General features: G+C 43.5%; 1 protein-coding gene across 1 annotated transcript in view; it reads left to right on the top strand.

The window, feature by feature from the left end:
* The window catches only part of LOC149435155 (C-C motif chemokine 21-like), a 101,802-nt gene extending 86,778 nt beyond the window's left edge, over positions 1 to 15,024 (top strand). Inside the window, exons 2-4 of the mRNA XM_089662971.1 lie at positions 1,125 to 1,245; positions 10,788 to 10,956; positions 12,947 to 15,024. Of these exons, the coding sequence (XP_089519097.1) occupies positions 1,125 to 1,245; positions 10,788 to 10,950 (284 nt within the window). The 3' untranslated portion in view covers positions 10,951 to 10,956; positions 12,947 to 15,024. The remainder of the gene's footprint in view (positions 1 to 1,124; positions 1,246 to 10,787; positions 10,957 to 12,946) is intronic.
* The last annotated feature ends 950 nt before the right edge of the window (positions 15,025 to 15,974 follow it).

Here is a 15,974-nt window from a genome sequence, read left to right as displayed (position 1 = left end):
GAGGGGGATATGATCTCCATGTATAATACATAAGGGGGGGATATGATCTCCATGTATAATACATAAGGGGGGGATATGATCTCCATGTATAATACATAAGGGGGGATATGATCTCCATGTATAATACATAAGGGGGGATATGATCTCCATGTATAATACATAAGGGGGGATATGATCTCCATGTATAAATACATCAGTGGTTCATATAGTGAACTCGGTGTAGTTATTCCCCCTGAGGTCATCACAGAGGACAAGGGGGCGCTCTTTACATCTGGAGGAAAAGAAATGTAATCTCCAAACACGGAAAGGTTTCTTCACAGTGAGAGCTGTGAGAATGTGGAATAGACTCCCTCAAGAGTTGGTTGTGGCCAGCTCAGTGGATTGCTGTAGGAAAGTCCTGGATTCTTTATTGGATGCACAGAATATAACTGGATATAACATTTATAGGTAAAGGTGATCCAGGGAATATCTGATTGCCTCTCGGAGGATCAGGAAGGAATTGTTTCCCCTGCAGGAGCAAATTGGATTGTGCTTTGCTGGATTTTGTGCCTTCCTCTGGATCAACTGTGGGTGTAGGATTAGAACTTTTTTCTTTAATGATTGAACTGGATGGACTTTCTTTTTTTCAGCCAGACTATTTAACAAATGCAGGGGACCCGAGAAGAAGGGGATGGGGGCTGCTCTGTGTAATACCATTGCACAGAGCAGGTAAGTATAACAGGTTTGTTATTTTGAAAAAATCCCAAAGATTTAATATCTTAACGATAAAACATCTGATTGGGGTGATTTTACTTCACGCCCCATCCTGAGAGGACATCTCATAATGAGGGGAATATTGTGCTGTCCCCACTGTAAGATTTCCCCTTGCCTCCTGTGACAACTGTCATCCTGATTTCCCATCGCTTTCTTCCTCGGTAACAATGGTCACCAGTACAAACAGAGATACTTAGTCTCCCCAACGAGAAATCAGACAGAAATAAAAATCTGAACAATGGTTTCCATTTCTGTCCATTATATACCTACACAGGTATTGTACACAAATAAAGTTTAAGGATTTATGCAATTTTTTTTTTTTTTGTGGCTCATAACGAGACCCTTTCATTGGCTCACGTTGTCTTTTGTAGGTACAGCCAACATAGTGGCCGACTGCTGCCTCCAGACCAGTACCAAGAGGATCCCGTCCCACGTTGTCACCACGTATGAGATGCAGACACCAGATAAAGGATGCCGAGAGAAAGCCGTGGTGTGAGTAGAAGAAACAGAACGACACCCAACATGAGAGGACGGAGGAGGAGCAGATCTGGGAAATCACTGACTTGGCACTTTTTAATGCTTCTGATTATTTCCATAAAAATCTGATCAATTGATCTGTAGAAAATTATGTTATATAGGACTCCAAGCCATAGGATTCAGGAATTGTCCGATTACCCACAGAAATATTTTAAAAATATTTTAAATATATTTTAAAAATATTCTTCCCAAATATATTGACATATATTTGAAATACTACAATTTTGGCCATTTCAATATATTTAAAAATAAATATATAAATATATATACATATACACACACATTAAAAAATAAATAAAACCAAAAAAAAAAATTATACACTTTTTTTTATTATTTTACAGGATTTATATTGCGCCAACAGTTTGCGCAGCGCTGTACAAAATGAAGGCAGACATGACAGTTACAATACAATTTGGTACAAGAGGAAACAGGGCCTGGCTTCTGAGAGCTTACAATCTAGGAGGAAGGGTTGAGTGATACAAAAGGTAATAGCTGTGGGGGGGATGAGCTGATGGAGGAAATAAATGGCGGTTTACTAGGTAGAAGCAGGATAGACTTCTTTAAAGAGAAAGGTTTTCAGGGATCGTCTAAAGGTGGATAGATTAGGAGACAGTCAGACAGATTGGGGTAGAGAGTTACATAGCATGGGAGAAGCTCGGGAGAAGTCTTGGAGGTGAGCACGGGAGGAGGTGACACAGGAACTAGAGATCAGAAGGTCTTGGGAGGATCGAAGAGAGCGGTTTGGTTGATATTTTGAGACCAGGTTGGTGATGTAGCCGGGGACAGAGTTGGATGACTTTGTAAATTGTTGTTAGTATTTTGAATTTTATTCGTTGAGTGAGTGGAGGCCAGTGGAGGGATTGGCAGAGAGGGGTGGAGAACACTGAGTGGAGGCCAGTGGAGGGATTGGCAGAGAGAGGTGGAAGACACTGAGTGTGGGCCAGTGGAGGGATTGGCAGAGAGGGGTGGAAGACACTGAGTGTGGGCCAGTGGAGGGATTGGCAGAGAGGGGTGGAAGACACTGAGTGTGGGCCAGTGGAGGGATTGGCAGAGAGGGGTGGAGGACACTGAGTGGAGGCCAGTGGAGGGATTGGCAGAGAGGGATGGAGGACACTGAGTGGAGGCCAGTGGAGGGATTGGCAGAGAGGGGTGGAGGACACTGAGTGGTTGGTAAGGTGGATGAGCCTGGCAGTAGCATTCTTGATGGACTGGAGGGAGGGGTGGCCCATGTAAAGGTCATCCAATGAGGAGGGAGTTGCAGTAGTCGAGGCGAGAGATTACCAGGGACTGAATTAGGAGCTTTGTGGTGTGATTGGTTAAAAAGGGGCGTATTCTGGAGATGTGGCGGAGGTTGAGGCGGCATGATTTGGACAGGGATTGGATGTGGGTCTGAAAGGATAGTTCAGAATTTGGGGTTCCCCCTAGCACCCTGGCATGCAGTGATGGGTTGATGGTGGTGCTATTGATTCTGACTGCGAAATCAGGGGAAGAGGCACGTGGGGGAGGAAATATGAGCTCAGTTTTGGATAGATTGAGTTTTAGGATGTGGCGTGACATCCCGTCTGATATGTCTGTTAGTAAATCGGTGATACGTGAGGAAACGGATGGGGTGAGCTGAGGAGTAGAGAGATAGATTGGTGTGTCAGCATAGAAATGGTATTGGAAACCAGGGGAAGCTATCAGCTGACCCAAGGAAGAAGTGTAGATGGAGAATAGGAGAAGAACAGAACCTTGGGGGACCCTGACAGTAAGAGAAGTAGGAGAGGAGGAAGTAGAGTTGTAAGTGACACTGAAGGTGCGGTGAGATAGGCAAGATTCGAACCCAGAGAGAGTACAGTCACAGAGACCAAGTAAATAGCGTTTTTGAGGAGGAGGGTGTGGTCAACTGTGTCAAAGGCAGCGGAGAGCTCCAAGAGCAAAAGTACGGAATAGTGACCATTGGTTTTAGCAGTTAGTAAGTAGTTTGTGAGTTTTAGGAGAGCAGTTTCTGTGGAGTGTTGTGGGCCAAATCCAGACTGAAGGGGATCAAGAAGATTATTTTCAATAAGGTGGCAGCTCAGCCAGTTGTAGACTAGACGTTCAAGGAATTTGGAGGCAAAAGGGAGTAAGGAGATGGGTCTTAGGTTGCCAAGATTGGCGGGGTCCAGTGAGGCCTTTTTAAGTATGGGGGTGACTAGCGCATGTTTTAGAGAGTTGGGGAAGATGCCAGTAGAAAGGGAGAGATTGAAGGTATGAGTTCAAGAATGAAGGATAGAGTCAGAGGGTGACCGTAGTGTTTGTAAGGGAACAGGGTCCAGGGGGCAGGTGGTTAGGTGGGCTTTAGAAAACAGTTTACCAACCTCCTCTATTGTAGCTGGGTTAAACAAGGGAAGTATAGATTGTGCAGGTGGACAAGGAGTGTAGGGTGAGGGAGATGTCTGGTGGACAAGGAGTGTAGGGTGAGGGAGATGTCTGGTGGACAAGGCGTGTAGGGTGAGGGGGATGTCTGGTGGACAAGGAGTGTTAGGGTTAGGGGGATATCTGGTGGACAAGGAGTGTAGGATGAGGGAGATGTCTGGTGGACAAGGAGTGTTAAGGTGAGGGGGATATCTGGTGGACAAGGAGTGTAGGGTTAGGGAGATGTCTGATGGACAAGGAGTGTAGGGTTAGGGAGATGTCTGATGGACAAGGAGTGTAGGGTGAGGGGGATATCTGGTGGACAAGGAGTGTAAGGTGAGGGGGATATCTGGTGGACAAGGAGTGTAAGGTGAGGGGGATATCTGGTGGACAAGGAGTGTTAGGGTGAGGGAGAGGTCTGGTGGACAAGGAGTGTTAGGGTGAGGGAGAGGTCTGGTGGACAAGGAGTGTTAGGGTGAGGGGGATATCTGGTGGACAAGGAGTGTAGGGTGAGGGAGATTTCTGGTGAACAAGGAGTGTAAGGTGAGGGGGATATCTGGTGGACAAGGAGTGTAGGGTGAGGGAGATATCTGTACAGTGGAGATCTCATCACAAATTGTATCCACCTTATTTTTTAAGTGATTAGCGATCTCCTGGGCAGTGAGTGAGTTAGTGGGAAGAGGTAGAGAAGGACGAAGTCGAGAGTTAAAGGTAGAAAAGAGTTGACGGGGATTGCGAGAGAAGGTGTTAATGAGGGTCATAAAATAGGTCTGTTTGGCAGTGTGGAGACAAGAATTGTATTTTTGAAGGACAGATTTATATTGGTCGAAGTCTTGCTGGGTCTTACGCCATAAATGCTCAAGAGCATGGCTACGTGTTTTGAGGCATCTAATAATGAGGGGGCAAATGTGTCCAGGGTGGACTACAGTGAACTATTGTAGACAGAAGTGGCCAGGTTGGGGCAGGACAGGGCTGAGATTTTGTCATAGAGACAATCTGCTGTTGAAAAAAGAAAAGAAGGGTTAAGATAACGAAGGTTTCTATGGATAACTGTTTGGTAGTTGGAAGACGAGGAGGAGGAGGAAGACAAGGAGAGAGTGAAGCTAATAAGGAAGTGATCAGAAAGAGGAAGAGGAAAGTTGGTGAGGTTGCAAGGAGCGCGTAGGTAGGAGAACACAAGGTCGAGGCAGTTACCATTGGAGTGAGTAGAAGCATGCGTCCATTGTTTTAGGTCGAAAGAAGTGGTTAGGCTCAGAAGTTTAGAGGTAGCAGGAGTATTAAGATTAACAGGGATGTTGAAGTCACCAATACTGCATGTTGAAATGCGTTTTTTATATATTACAAAATATATAAAAAATATATATATTTTTTAAATATATTCTTAAGATTTTTTTAAGATTTTTTTAATATATAAAAAAAAAAATATTTTAACACACATTTTTACAGATATTTTTTCCAAAAATGTGGATTAAATGTATTTTTAAATAATATAAATCAAAAATGCAGCGCTACAGAACCAAAGTATTTAAGTGAAGGCAAATGAATAATTCAAATGAATGAATGAATAAATCAATAAATAAATGACTGAATAGATGCAACAGTTCATAAAATAAGGTGACTTTTAGTGCTCTCCTCTATGTCATGTCCTCCTGATGCTCAGGCGTTGTGCAAAATAGTGCTGAAGGAATGCACACTCACCAGAACGCACAGGAAAATGAGCATTTGTCAATATATGTTCCCCTTAGAGTCATCAACTGGTCAGGATAAGGTAGTATGCTAGCCTCCCTCCAGAGCTCCTGGATAATCCTGTGTGATCCCTTGGTAGGTGGCCTGTGGACTTCTCCTTGAAGCTTACATGCGTTCCTTACCCAGCGGAGAGATGAATGACTGCAAATGGATACTCCCCAAGGGAGTCAAAACAAAGACGTCTCCATAGTGTAGTAGGTGATTAAAAGAGGATTTATTAACAAATCAAGCATCCGAGATACACAGCAGTGTATATAAAAGTATGGACTGACCGTCCAATGGTAAAGATGGCCGCCGGAGCTCCACGATGCTCCGGCGGCGTGACGTGACGCCAGGAGGAGCCAGGAACGCTGTGACGTCACGCCGCCGGAGCATCGTGGAGCTCCGGCGGCCATCTTTACCATTGGACGGTCAGTCCATACTTTTATATACACTGCTGTGTATCTCGGATGCTTGATTTGTTAATAAATCCTCTTTTAATCACCTACTACACTATGGAGACGTCTTTGTTTTGACTCCCTTGGGGAGTATCCATTTGCAGTCATTCATCTCTCCGCTGGGTAAGGAACGCATGTAAGCTTCAAGGAGAAGTCCACAGGCCACCTACCAAGGGATCACACAGGATTATCCAGGAGCTCTGGAGGGAGGCTAGCATACTACCTTATCCTGACCAGTTGATGACTCTAAGGGGAACATATATTGACAAACGCTCATTTTCCTGTGCGTTCTGGTGAGTGTGCATTCCTTCAGCACTATTTTGCACAACGCCTGAGCATCAGGAGGACATGACATAGAGGAGAGCACTAAAAGTCACCTTATTTTATGAACTGTTGCATCTATTCAGTCATTTATTTATTGATTTATTCATTCATTCATTCGAATTATTCATTTGCCTTCACTTAAATACTTTGGTTCTGTAGTGCTGCATTTTTTATTTATATTGTTTTAAGGGTGTATGGTTACCTGATGTTCAGCTGCTACAAATAGGTGCGCTCGTACACATATTTCCTTTTTAAATGTATTTTTAAAGACACAGTATATTTGAAAATGTATTTTTGAAAAAAAAAACAAAAACACATTTCAACATATAGTGTGTGTATGTGTGTGTGTGTGTGTGTGTATATATATATATATATATATATATATATATATATATATATTATAGGTACTTGTATAGCATCGTCAATTTACACAGCGCTTTACATATATATTGTGCATTCACATCAGTCCCCGCCCCTGAGGGGCGTACAATCTAAGGTCCCTAACTCACATTCATACATACACATACTAGGGCCTATTTAGGCAGGAGCCAAATCACCTACCAGCATGTCTTTGAGTGTGGGAGGAAACCGGAGTTCTCAGAGGAAACCCACGCAGGCACAGGGAGAACATGCAAACTCCAGGCAGGTGGTGCCGTGGTTGGTATTTGAACCAACGACCCGAGTACTGCCAGGCGGAAGTGCTAACCATTTAGCCCCTGTGCTGTCCAAATATATATATATATATATATATATATATATATATATATATATATAGAATATGGCCAAAATTGTATTTCAAATATATGTCAATATATTTGGGAAGAATATTTTTAAAATATATTTTTCTTCCATGTGGGAGGAGTTTCCCATACACGGTAGCCGTCTCCAGTCGCAGAGTATTGGGTATCACAGGGAGCAGGTGAAGCGACATAAAGGAACCACTTGAACGTGTCACACTTTTGAAAGTTATGTGTTGATGGCAGGGGCGGACTGACAACTCATGGGGCCCCTGGACAATAGGAAATCATGGGGCCCCTGTGTCCTCGCCTACACTCAAACCACACCCAAAAAAGCCTATGAAAGGTACCAGGGGCATCTCATGGGGCCCCCTACTGACCTTGGGCCCTCAGGCAGTGCCCGAGTTCCCAAATGGTCAGTCCGCCCCTGGTTGATGGAAACTCAGAAAACTGCCAAAGCATATGATCATAAATGTCCCCTTAATTTGAGGAAGGATCACAACTTATTCAGGAAAGGATAAGCATGTATATGAGAAGGAAGTCCAGTGCAAAAAATAGACAGGAAGATTGGTGGCTAGATCACAAGAACATGGCCAAGTATATTGGTTTGGTTGAGTTAGTCACTTACTGCCACCTCCGATCAATGCACTGCCATTTTTTTTGTTTTTCTATGGCTGAACTGGATGGACTTTTGTCTTTTTTCAGCCAGACTAACTATGTAACTGCCATGTTGCCTCTCTCCAGTGTCAGTACTTCACTTTCCACGATAAGGCTGTTCCCATTTCCTCAGGTCGCTACTGTTGCCGTGTAGAACATCAATTATCCCAATGTGATGTGCAGCATATATTGGCTTCCATCCGGTCCTGTGAAATCCATCATGGGGACACTTGCATACGCCATTTTCCGGATGTGATGACGTCACTATGTTGACGCGTTTTGTCCACCAATCATCGGTGACAGTCCTACGCCTCCTTAACCCCTCGCCCTCTTGAGGATTTCCACCCCCCCCCCCCCCGACCAGGCCATGTTTTGTATTACGATGCTGCGTTACGTTAACTGACAATTGCGCAGTCATGCAACGCTGCACCCAAATTAAATGTATGTCCTTTTTTCCCATTAATTGAGGTTTCTTTCGGTGGTATTTGATGGCCTGTGCGTTTTTAATTTTTTGCGCTATTAAAAAAACTACAATTTTGAGAAAAAAAAAAAACTATATTTTTGACTTTTTGCTATTAAACATGTCAAGTTAAAAATTAAAAAAAAAAAAAAAAATCACATTTTGTCATAAATTTAAAACCATTTGAGGTCTAGCACCAGCTATATCAGCAATGGTAGGGTTGGCAGTCAAGATGTGCCGAGGAGTTTGTAAAATGTCTTTGACATCACGCCATTGCTGAGCAAATTTAGTAATACATCTACCTGGTCCCATTTGTTCTTTTATTTTCATTACTTTTATTTTTTTTTTAAAAGATCTTGTCTCTCTGTTTTTAGAGCTCTGTATTAAGCTTTTCTCAATGTTCTATTCGAAAAGCTGCACTTACCCATTCCTTCGATCTTTTGGAAAACCGTGCTCCCCCACGTCAAGCAGTGGACTTTTCCTGCTGTTCTCACGTCCGGAATTGGTCTCTGGGCGTGATGACGTCAGAAACAGCCCATTCATAAGACTGTTAGCGTGCAGGGGGGGGGGAAGAAGCGGTGGGGACCGGTCTTGTGTTTGGAGGATCGGCGGATTAGGTAAGTATATCTTCTCTTTCCGAGCCGCTAGACAAAAAAAAGAACATTTAACTCATGCAGTGCCTGTTTGGGGAAATAATTTTGTTTGGAATTCTTCTTTAACCACTTCCAGTCCGGACACTTCCCCCCCCCCCCTTCCAGTCCGGACACTTCCCCCCCCCCCCTTCATGTCCGGACACTTTCACCCCCTTCCAGTCCGGACACTTTCACCCCCTTCCAGTCTGGACACTTTCACCCCCTTCCAGTCTGGACACTTCCCCCCCCCCCCTTCCAGTCCGGACACTTCCAGTCCGGACACTTCCCCGCCCCCTTCCAGTCCGGACACTTCCCCGCCCCCTTCCAGTCCGGACACTTTCACCCCCCTTCCAGTCCGGACACTTTCACCCCCCTTCCAGTCCGGACACTTTTACCCCCTTCCTGTCCAGGGCAATTTTCAGCTTTCAGCGCTATCACACTTTGAATGACAATTGCGCGGTCATGCAACACTGTACCCATATGAATTTTTTATCATTTTTTTGAGACAGATAAAGCTTTATTTTGGTGGTATTTATTCACCGCTGGGATTTTTATTTTTTTTTGCTATGTAAATGAAAACGTCCAAAAATTTTTAAAAAAAGTGTTTTTCTTATAAAATTTTGCAAATAAATAATATTTCATTATAAATCTCGGCCGAAATGTATTCCATTATCTTTTTAGTAAAATAAAAAAAAAAAAAAAGCCAAATTAGTTTATAACCAAAAATTATAATTTTTAAACATTTTTTTTTTACATTTTTATATTATTTGTTTTTTTTTTTTACATACTGTCACCCTAGCAGTACAGTGTCACCATGGTGACACTGTACTACTTGTGGGGGGTGATGAAGATTTTTTTTTTTTTTTTTTTTTTACAGTGATTGCTTTTACACCCATATAGGATGTAAAAGCAATCATTTCTCTTTCTCTCTGTCTGCATTCTTGCAGCCATTGAGAACTACTGAGTGAGCTGTTATTGGTCACAGCTTGTCACATGGTACAAGGCTGTTGTGAATAGCCCTGTCCCATGTGACTTCTGTGATCATTCACAGATTTCACACGTAGTAAGCAATGATGTCACAAGTGGCATCATTGCTTACTACTTTGCATGTGATCACTGATTGGCCCATCAGCGATCACATGATCGGGACCTCGTAAAGGGGTCCCGTCCAACGATCGATCGGTGTTTCACTGTGTCCGGAGGACACAGCGGGCACTGGATCGCGGTGTTGCGCGCTCCCAGGGAGCGAGCACAGCTAGAAATGGCGGGTGCCGTTTATGAACGGCAACCCACCCCTGGAGTGCCACCGTCCGGCCGTTTATAAACAGCAGGTGGACGGCAAGCGGTTAAAAGAAATCTGTAGCAATGAAATATGTAAGCTGCTGTTCCTGGCCTCATTTTCTGGAAACGCCAGTGCTTTGGCTACCTGGAGCTAAAAGTGGAAAGATCTAAGCATGGGGCCTACATGACTGGGTGAGAAGGTCAGCCAGACAACCTGAGGTAAAATGGTTAGAAAGAAGGTTAAGAAAAAATAACCTACCTGAAAGGACAAATGTGAGCTGATTAGGAGGAGCTCCAAGGGGGTGGTCTGTTGAAAAGAGCAAGATTCAGTTGCAGATCTGTAGATGCCAAAAGAACTTTCCTTCCCCAACCTTACATTAGGCATTGGACAGCCTGGCTGGAAGTCATAGGAATTGATGTGTGGGTCTTTGAAGTCTAAATTGGTGGCATTGTAAAACAGTTGGGGACTCACCTTCAGTGTGGTGTCATCTCTTCAGTTCAGTCAACTTGCAGTGACCAAGTAGTTATGGGTTCAGGATGTTCCTGCAATCAGCTGAGGTGGTACATTTCGGCTGGGGCCCCACCACAAATAACTGGTGTCCCAGACTTAGGAACAGTATACTGCTCCTATGGTGCCTTCAAAGACTCGTAACCCTACTCCTATTATTATTTAAAATGTTGTATTTTAAAATCTGTTATAGAGATTTGAACTCCACTCAAGTGTAGTTTGTCTTCTTTTGGGTAAATTGGTGGGACAATTGGAGTTGTGGACAACTCTCCCAAGTTAGAGGGAAGAGATGACTTCTGACCTGCCTTGGTCATGGTCCTGGTGTTTAATGTCTTGCAGGTTCTTCACAAACACCAAGCCCCCCCTGAAGCTGTGTGCCCCTCTGGGCTTCCCCTGGGTTGTCAGACTGATAAAGAAGGTGGATAAGAAGAAAGACTTGGGGAAGAAGGAGAGGACTGACCGTAAACAAAAGAATCCATTACAGCACAAGCAGCGAGAATGAGTCGAGGTATGCAAGTCTCCAGACCAGGGGCGGACTGACAACTCATGGGGCCCCCGGGCAATAGGGGAACATGGGGCCCCTGTGTCCTTGTCCAAACTCAAAAAAGCCTACGAAAAAGGTACCAGGGGCATCTCATGGGGCCCCCTACTGACCCAGGGCTCTCGGGCGGTGCCCGAGTTTCCAAATGGTCAGTCCGCCCCTGCTTCAGACTGAATTGGTCCATTTCTACTTTATCTGCAGTATTTCTAAACTTTATCTACAGCCAACCTATTGGCATAGAATGCAGCCTACATTTGAAGCATTGCTTACACCAGCCATTCTTGACCAGGGTTCCATGAAGCTCTAGGATTCCTACAGAGGTTGCAAGGGGTTCCTTGAGCTGTGGCTTATTGATCTCACGGTTGACGGTGCCTGCTTAAGTCTAGGGCCAATACCGCTTGGAATAGCCAGTTACATGACACCAATGTTCTCTTTAGCTTCCTATAAGGGTGGCAGTCTTACCACTGGCCATCAGTAAAAGGAACATTGAACTGGTTTTAGCAGGAGTTTTTTTAAGAATTTAATTTTTTTTTCAGGGATTCCTCTGGCATACTTAAAAATGTTGAGAAAGGCTGGTCTACACTAATGTCTTCTCAAGGAAAGGTATGCATGGTATTTCTAGGAAACAACTATGTGTGGCATTTCCCTGATCACCTGACCACACCACATCATAATGCCATGCCCGTTGGCTGCTCTTGGCCGTCTGTACAGTGTGAGCTGGGGATAGGCTTCCTGGGGTAAGCAGTCTTTCAGGACACCAAATCCAGGGAGATTAGTGGCAAACAGTGAAGGTGTTTTACAAAAGACTATATACAAAGTGGTGTACAGTATTTACCCAAAATAAACAGGGCAAGAAAATATTAAATAAAGTCCTAGTCATGTCCCAGCTCTCACTACACAGTAATGCAGGTCCTCACCACCAGACTGATCAAGCCTCCCGCTAGTAAGCCACAACACACACAGCTAGTTAGTTTCCACCAACCTTTCGGCCCTCCAGACAGGACTTGTCTGATCCCCAAGCCGAGAGCTCTGGCTACAGGTCCCAGGTGGATTCAATTGCCCATGGAGAGAAAGGTAAACCCTGCACCAGACCTCATATCAGAGATCCCTAAAGGTATAGGTCAGGAACCTGGAAGATCTATAAACCCCGATATAGATCCCCAAGCCAAGAGCTCTGGCTACAGGTCCCAGGTGGATTTAATTGCCCATGGAGAGAAAGGTAAAACCTGCATTTGACCTCATATTAGAGATCCCTAAAGGTTTAGGTCAGGAACCTGGGAGATCTATAAACCCTGATATAGATCCCCAAGCCGAGAGCTCTGGCTACAGGTCCCAGGTGGATTTAATTGCCCACGGAGAGAGAGGTAAACCCTGCACTGGACCTCATATCAGAGATCCCTAAAGATATAGGTCAGGAACCTGGGAGATCTATAAACCCCGATATAGATCCCAAAGCTCTGGCTACAGGTCCCAGGTGGATTTAATTGCCCATGGAGAGAAAGGTAATCCCTGCACCAGACCTCATATCAGAGATCCCTAAAGGTATAGGTCAGGAACCTGGGAGATCTATAAACCCCAATATAAATCCCCAAGCCGAGAGCTCTGGCTACAGGTCCCAGGTGGATTTAATATCAGAGATCCCTAAAGGTATAGGTAAGGAACCTAGGCGATCTATAAACCCCAAACAAGACTTTCCCAGGGTTCCTTTGGGATGCTCTGCCACCACCAGGGTCGGACTGACCATTTGGAAACTCGGGCACTCGGGAAATTTCCTCAACGAGAAACAAATGTCAAAAAAACACCTGACAGGGGTTATGAACCCTCCCTTGCTCTATCCAGAATTAAAACAAATTTTCTTCCTTTAGTTCCTTACTTTAAAAAAATACATGAAAATAAAACTGACAAAAAAAAGTCATACTTCCCATTTATAAAGACCCATCCTGTGATAATTTCTCAGGTCTCTGCAGACATTCCTGTGTCTCCTCCAAGCTGAAGATACAAACTGAACCCATTCCACTGTCCTCAGCAACATACATGAATCGTACATGAGGTCTGCTGCCAACCCAGAGCAGAGGAACCTGGACACAATGTATCATCTATTGGAATATTCTGTAAAATGAATGAAATGTGAATTCTTTTTATCCAAGTATTTTAAATGTGCATGTAACTTGTGCCTTCCTTCTATCCATGCTTCCTTCCTCCCTCTCCTCTTCTTTCCTTCCCTCCTTCCTGCCTTCATTTTACCCCTTTTCTCAAGTCACACACTACTTCCCGTTATCTGTATCTATCTTTTACCGACACTAACACTTCCTTCCTTCCTTCCTTCCTTCCTTCCTTCCTTCCTTCCTTTCTCCCCTCTTCTTTCCTTCCTTCCTCCCCTCTTCTTTCCTTCCTTCCCTCCCTCCCTCCTTCCTCTCTCTTCTTTCCTTCCTTTCCTTCCTGCTTCATTTTACCCCTTCTCTTGAGTCACGCACTACTTCTCCTTTTCTGTATCTATCTTTTACCAACACTAACACAAACTTCCTTCCTTCCTTCCTTCCTTCCTTCCCTCTTCTTTCCGTCCTTCCTTCCTTCCCTCCCTCCCTCCTTCCTCTCTCTTCTTTCCTTCCTTTCTGCCTTCATTTTACCCCTTCTCTCGAGTCACACACTACTTCCTCTTATCTGTATCTTTTACTGACACTAACACAAACTTCCTTCCTTCCTTCCTTCCTTCCTTCCTTCCTTCCTTCCTTCCTTCCTTCCATCCTTCCTTCCTTCTTTCCTTCCTTCCTTCTTTCCTTCCTTCCTTCCTTCCCTCACTCTTTCCTCCCTTCCCTCCTTCTTCCTTCCTTCCTTCCTTCCTTCCTCTCTCTCTTCTTTCCTTCCTTTCTGCCTTCATTTTACCCCTTCTCTCGAGTCACACACTACTTCCCGTTATCTGTCTCTATTTTTTACCAACACTAACACAAACTTCCTTCCTTCTCTCCTTCCTTCCTTCCCTCCTTCCTTCTCTCCTTCCTTCCTTCCTTCCCTCCTTCCTTCTCTTCTTCCTTCCTTCCTTCCTTCTCTCCTTCCTTCCTTCCTTCTCTCCTTCCTTTCTTCCTTCTCTCCTTCCTTCCTTCCTTCCTTCCTTCTCTCCTTCCTTCCTTCCTTCCTTCCTTCTCTCCTTCCTTCCTTCCTTCCTTCCTTCTCTCCTTCCTTCCTTCCTTCCTTCTCTCCTTCCTTTCTTCCTTCTCTCCTTCCTTCCTTCTCTCCTTCCTTTCTTCCTTCTCTCCTTCCTTCCTTCTCTCCTTCCTTCCTTCTCTCCTTCCTTCCTTCCTTCCTTCTCTCCTTCCTTCCTTCCTTCTCTCCTTCCTTTCTTCCTTCTCTCCTTCCTTCTCTCCTTCCTTCCTTCTCTCCTTCCTTCTCCTTCCTTCCTTTCTCCCTTTTCCCCTGTTTTCCTTCCCATTCTCTCAAATCAAATCCTACATTTTATCACTATCTCCCTATATCTTCCACCAACACAACCAAAACGCCTTTCTTCTTTCTTGTATTCCATTATAAATACAGTCCTCTCTTCTCTCCTCTCTCCCCCCCCCCCCCCCCCCATTATCCCCCCCCTCTCTCCCTCCCTCTTTTTCTCTCTCCCCCCCTCCCCCCCTCTCTCTCCCTCCCTCTTTTTCTCTCTCTTTCCCTCCTCTTCTCTATTTTCTCTCCTTTACATTCTTTTACATTCTCTTCCTCGCGCTTAAATATAGCAATCTTAGTCCTTGTTCAATACATCAGGAATAAGGCATTATATGTGTTTCTAAGTTCTGAATCTCCTATATTATATACACTTTTAGACATATAGATTGTTTTATTTTTATATACTGTTTTTCTTTTGTATTTTGATTTACATTGTATAACGATACTGCCCTCCTTATAATCTGTTTGGAATTTACAGACTTTGTTTTGTACGTAAACTCTTTTATAAGCTGTGATGTTTATTTTTTTACTTCTGTATGATATGATGTTCCCCTTCTAAGCTCAGGACACCTGATTACAAGCAAATAAAATGTGTTTATATAGAATGTGGAGCTTGTCTGAAGGGTCATTATTGTTTTCCTCCACTAGATGGCAATCACACTGCAACTTAGGGGACCAGGGAATTTATTTCCTCTGGGATGCATTTATACTTTCTGGTATTATTAATTATCATTATTATTATTATACAGGATTTATATTATTATTATTATACAGAATTTATATTATTATTAGTATACAGGATTTATGGCACCAACAGTTTGCTCAGCACTTTACAATATAACGGGAGACAATACAGCAACAATACAGTTCAATACAAGAGGGTTAGGAGGGCCTGATCCTTGGAATGTTGTGAAAAAAAAAAAAGATTCATATACACTCAGCGGCCACTTTATTAGGTCCACCTTGCCAGTAGATATACAGTATATATCAAACATATCTGCTAATCATATACTATAAATGATTGTGATTTATTAGTTTAACATTTTTTCGGATTGATCTAAAGATTGACTAGCAGAAGGCCTCACTGCAAGTTCCCAGGAAATTTATAATTTTTTTCTATTTTGTTTTTTTTTCCTATTTTATTTTCTATTTTATTTTATGTAGGATCTTGCATTTTGCATGGATTAAATAATAATTTCTAAGTAATAATTAAAGAAATCATTTCTAACAAAGGGGCATTGTTCTGCTTTTAAGAGAGCAGTGGGCCACTCCATTTATTTTTCACCTGTAACAAGATATTAAAAATTCCCAAATACTGCGCAGCTCAGTACAGTGCAATATAAAGGGAGACGATACAGCAACGATACGGTTCAATAGAAGAGGGTTAGGAGGGCCCTGATCCTGGGAGCTTACAATCTAATAGGGAAGGCCTGGTGGTACAAAAGGTAATAACTGTGGGGGGATGAACTGATGGGAAAAACAGAAGTTTTGGTTATTAGCTGTCGGCAGGACAGAATAAAACTCATAAAAAATAAATATATATGAAAATATGAAATAAC

Source organism: Staurois parvus, unplaced genomic scaffold, assembly GCF_062004578.1.
Source record: "Staurois parvus isolate SC_StPar_1 unplaced genomic scaffold, SC_StPar_1.0 ptg001593l, whole genome shotgun sequence".
Taxonomy (NCBI): domain Eukaryota; kingdom Metazoa; phylum Chordata; class Amphibia; order Anura; family Ranidae; genus Staurois; species Staurois parvus.
This window is presented reverse-complemented; position numbering and strand designations above follow the sequence as displayed.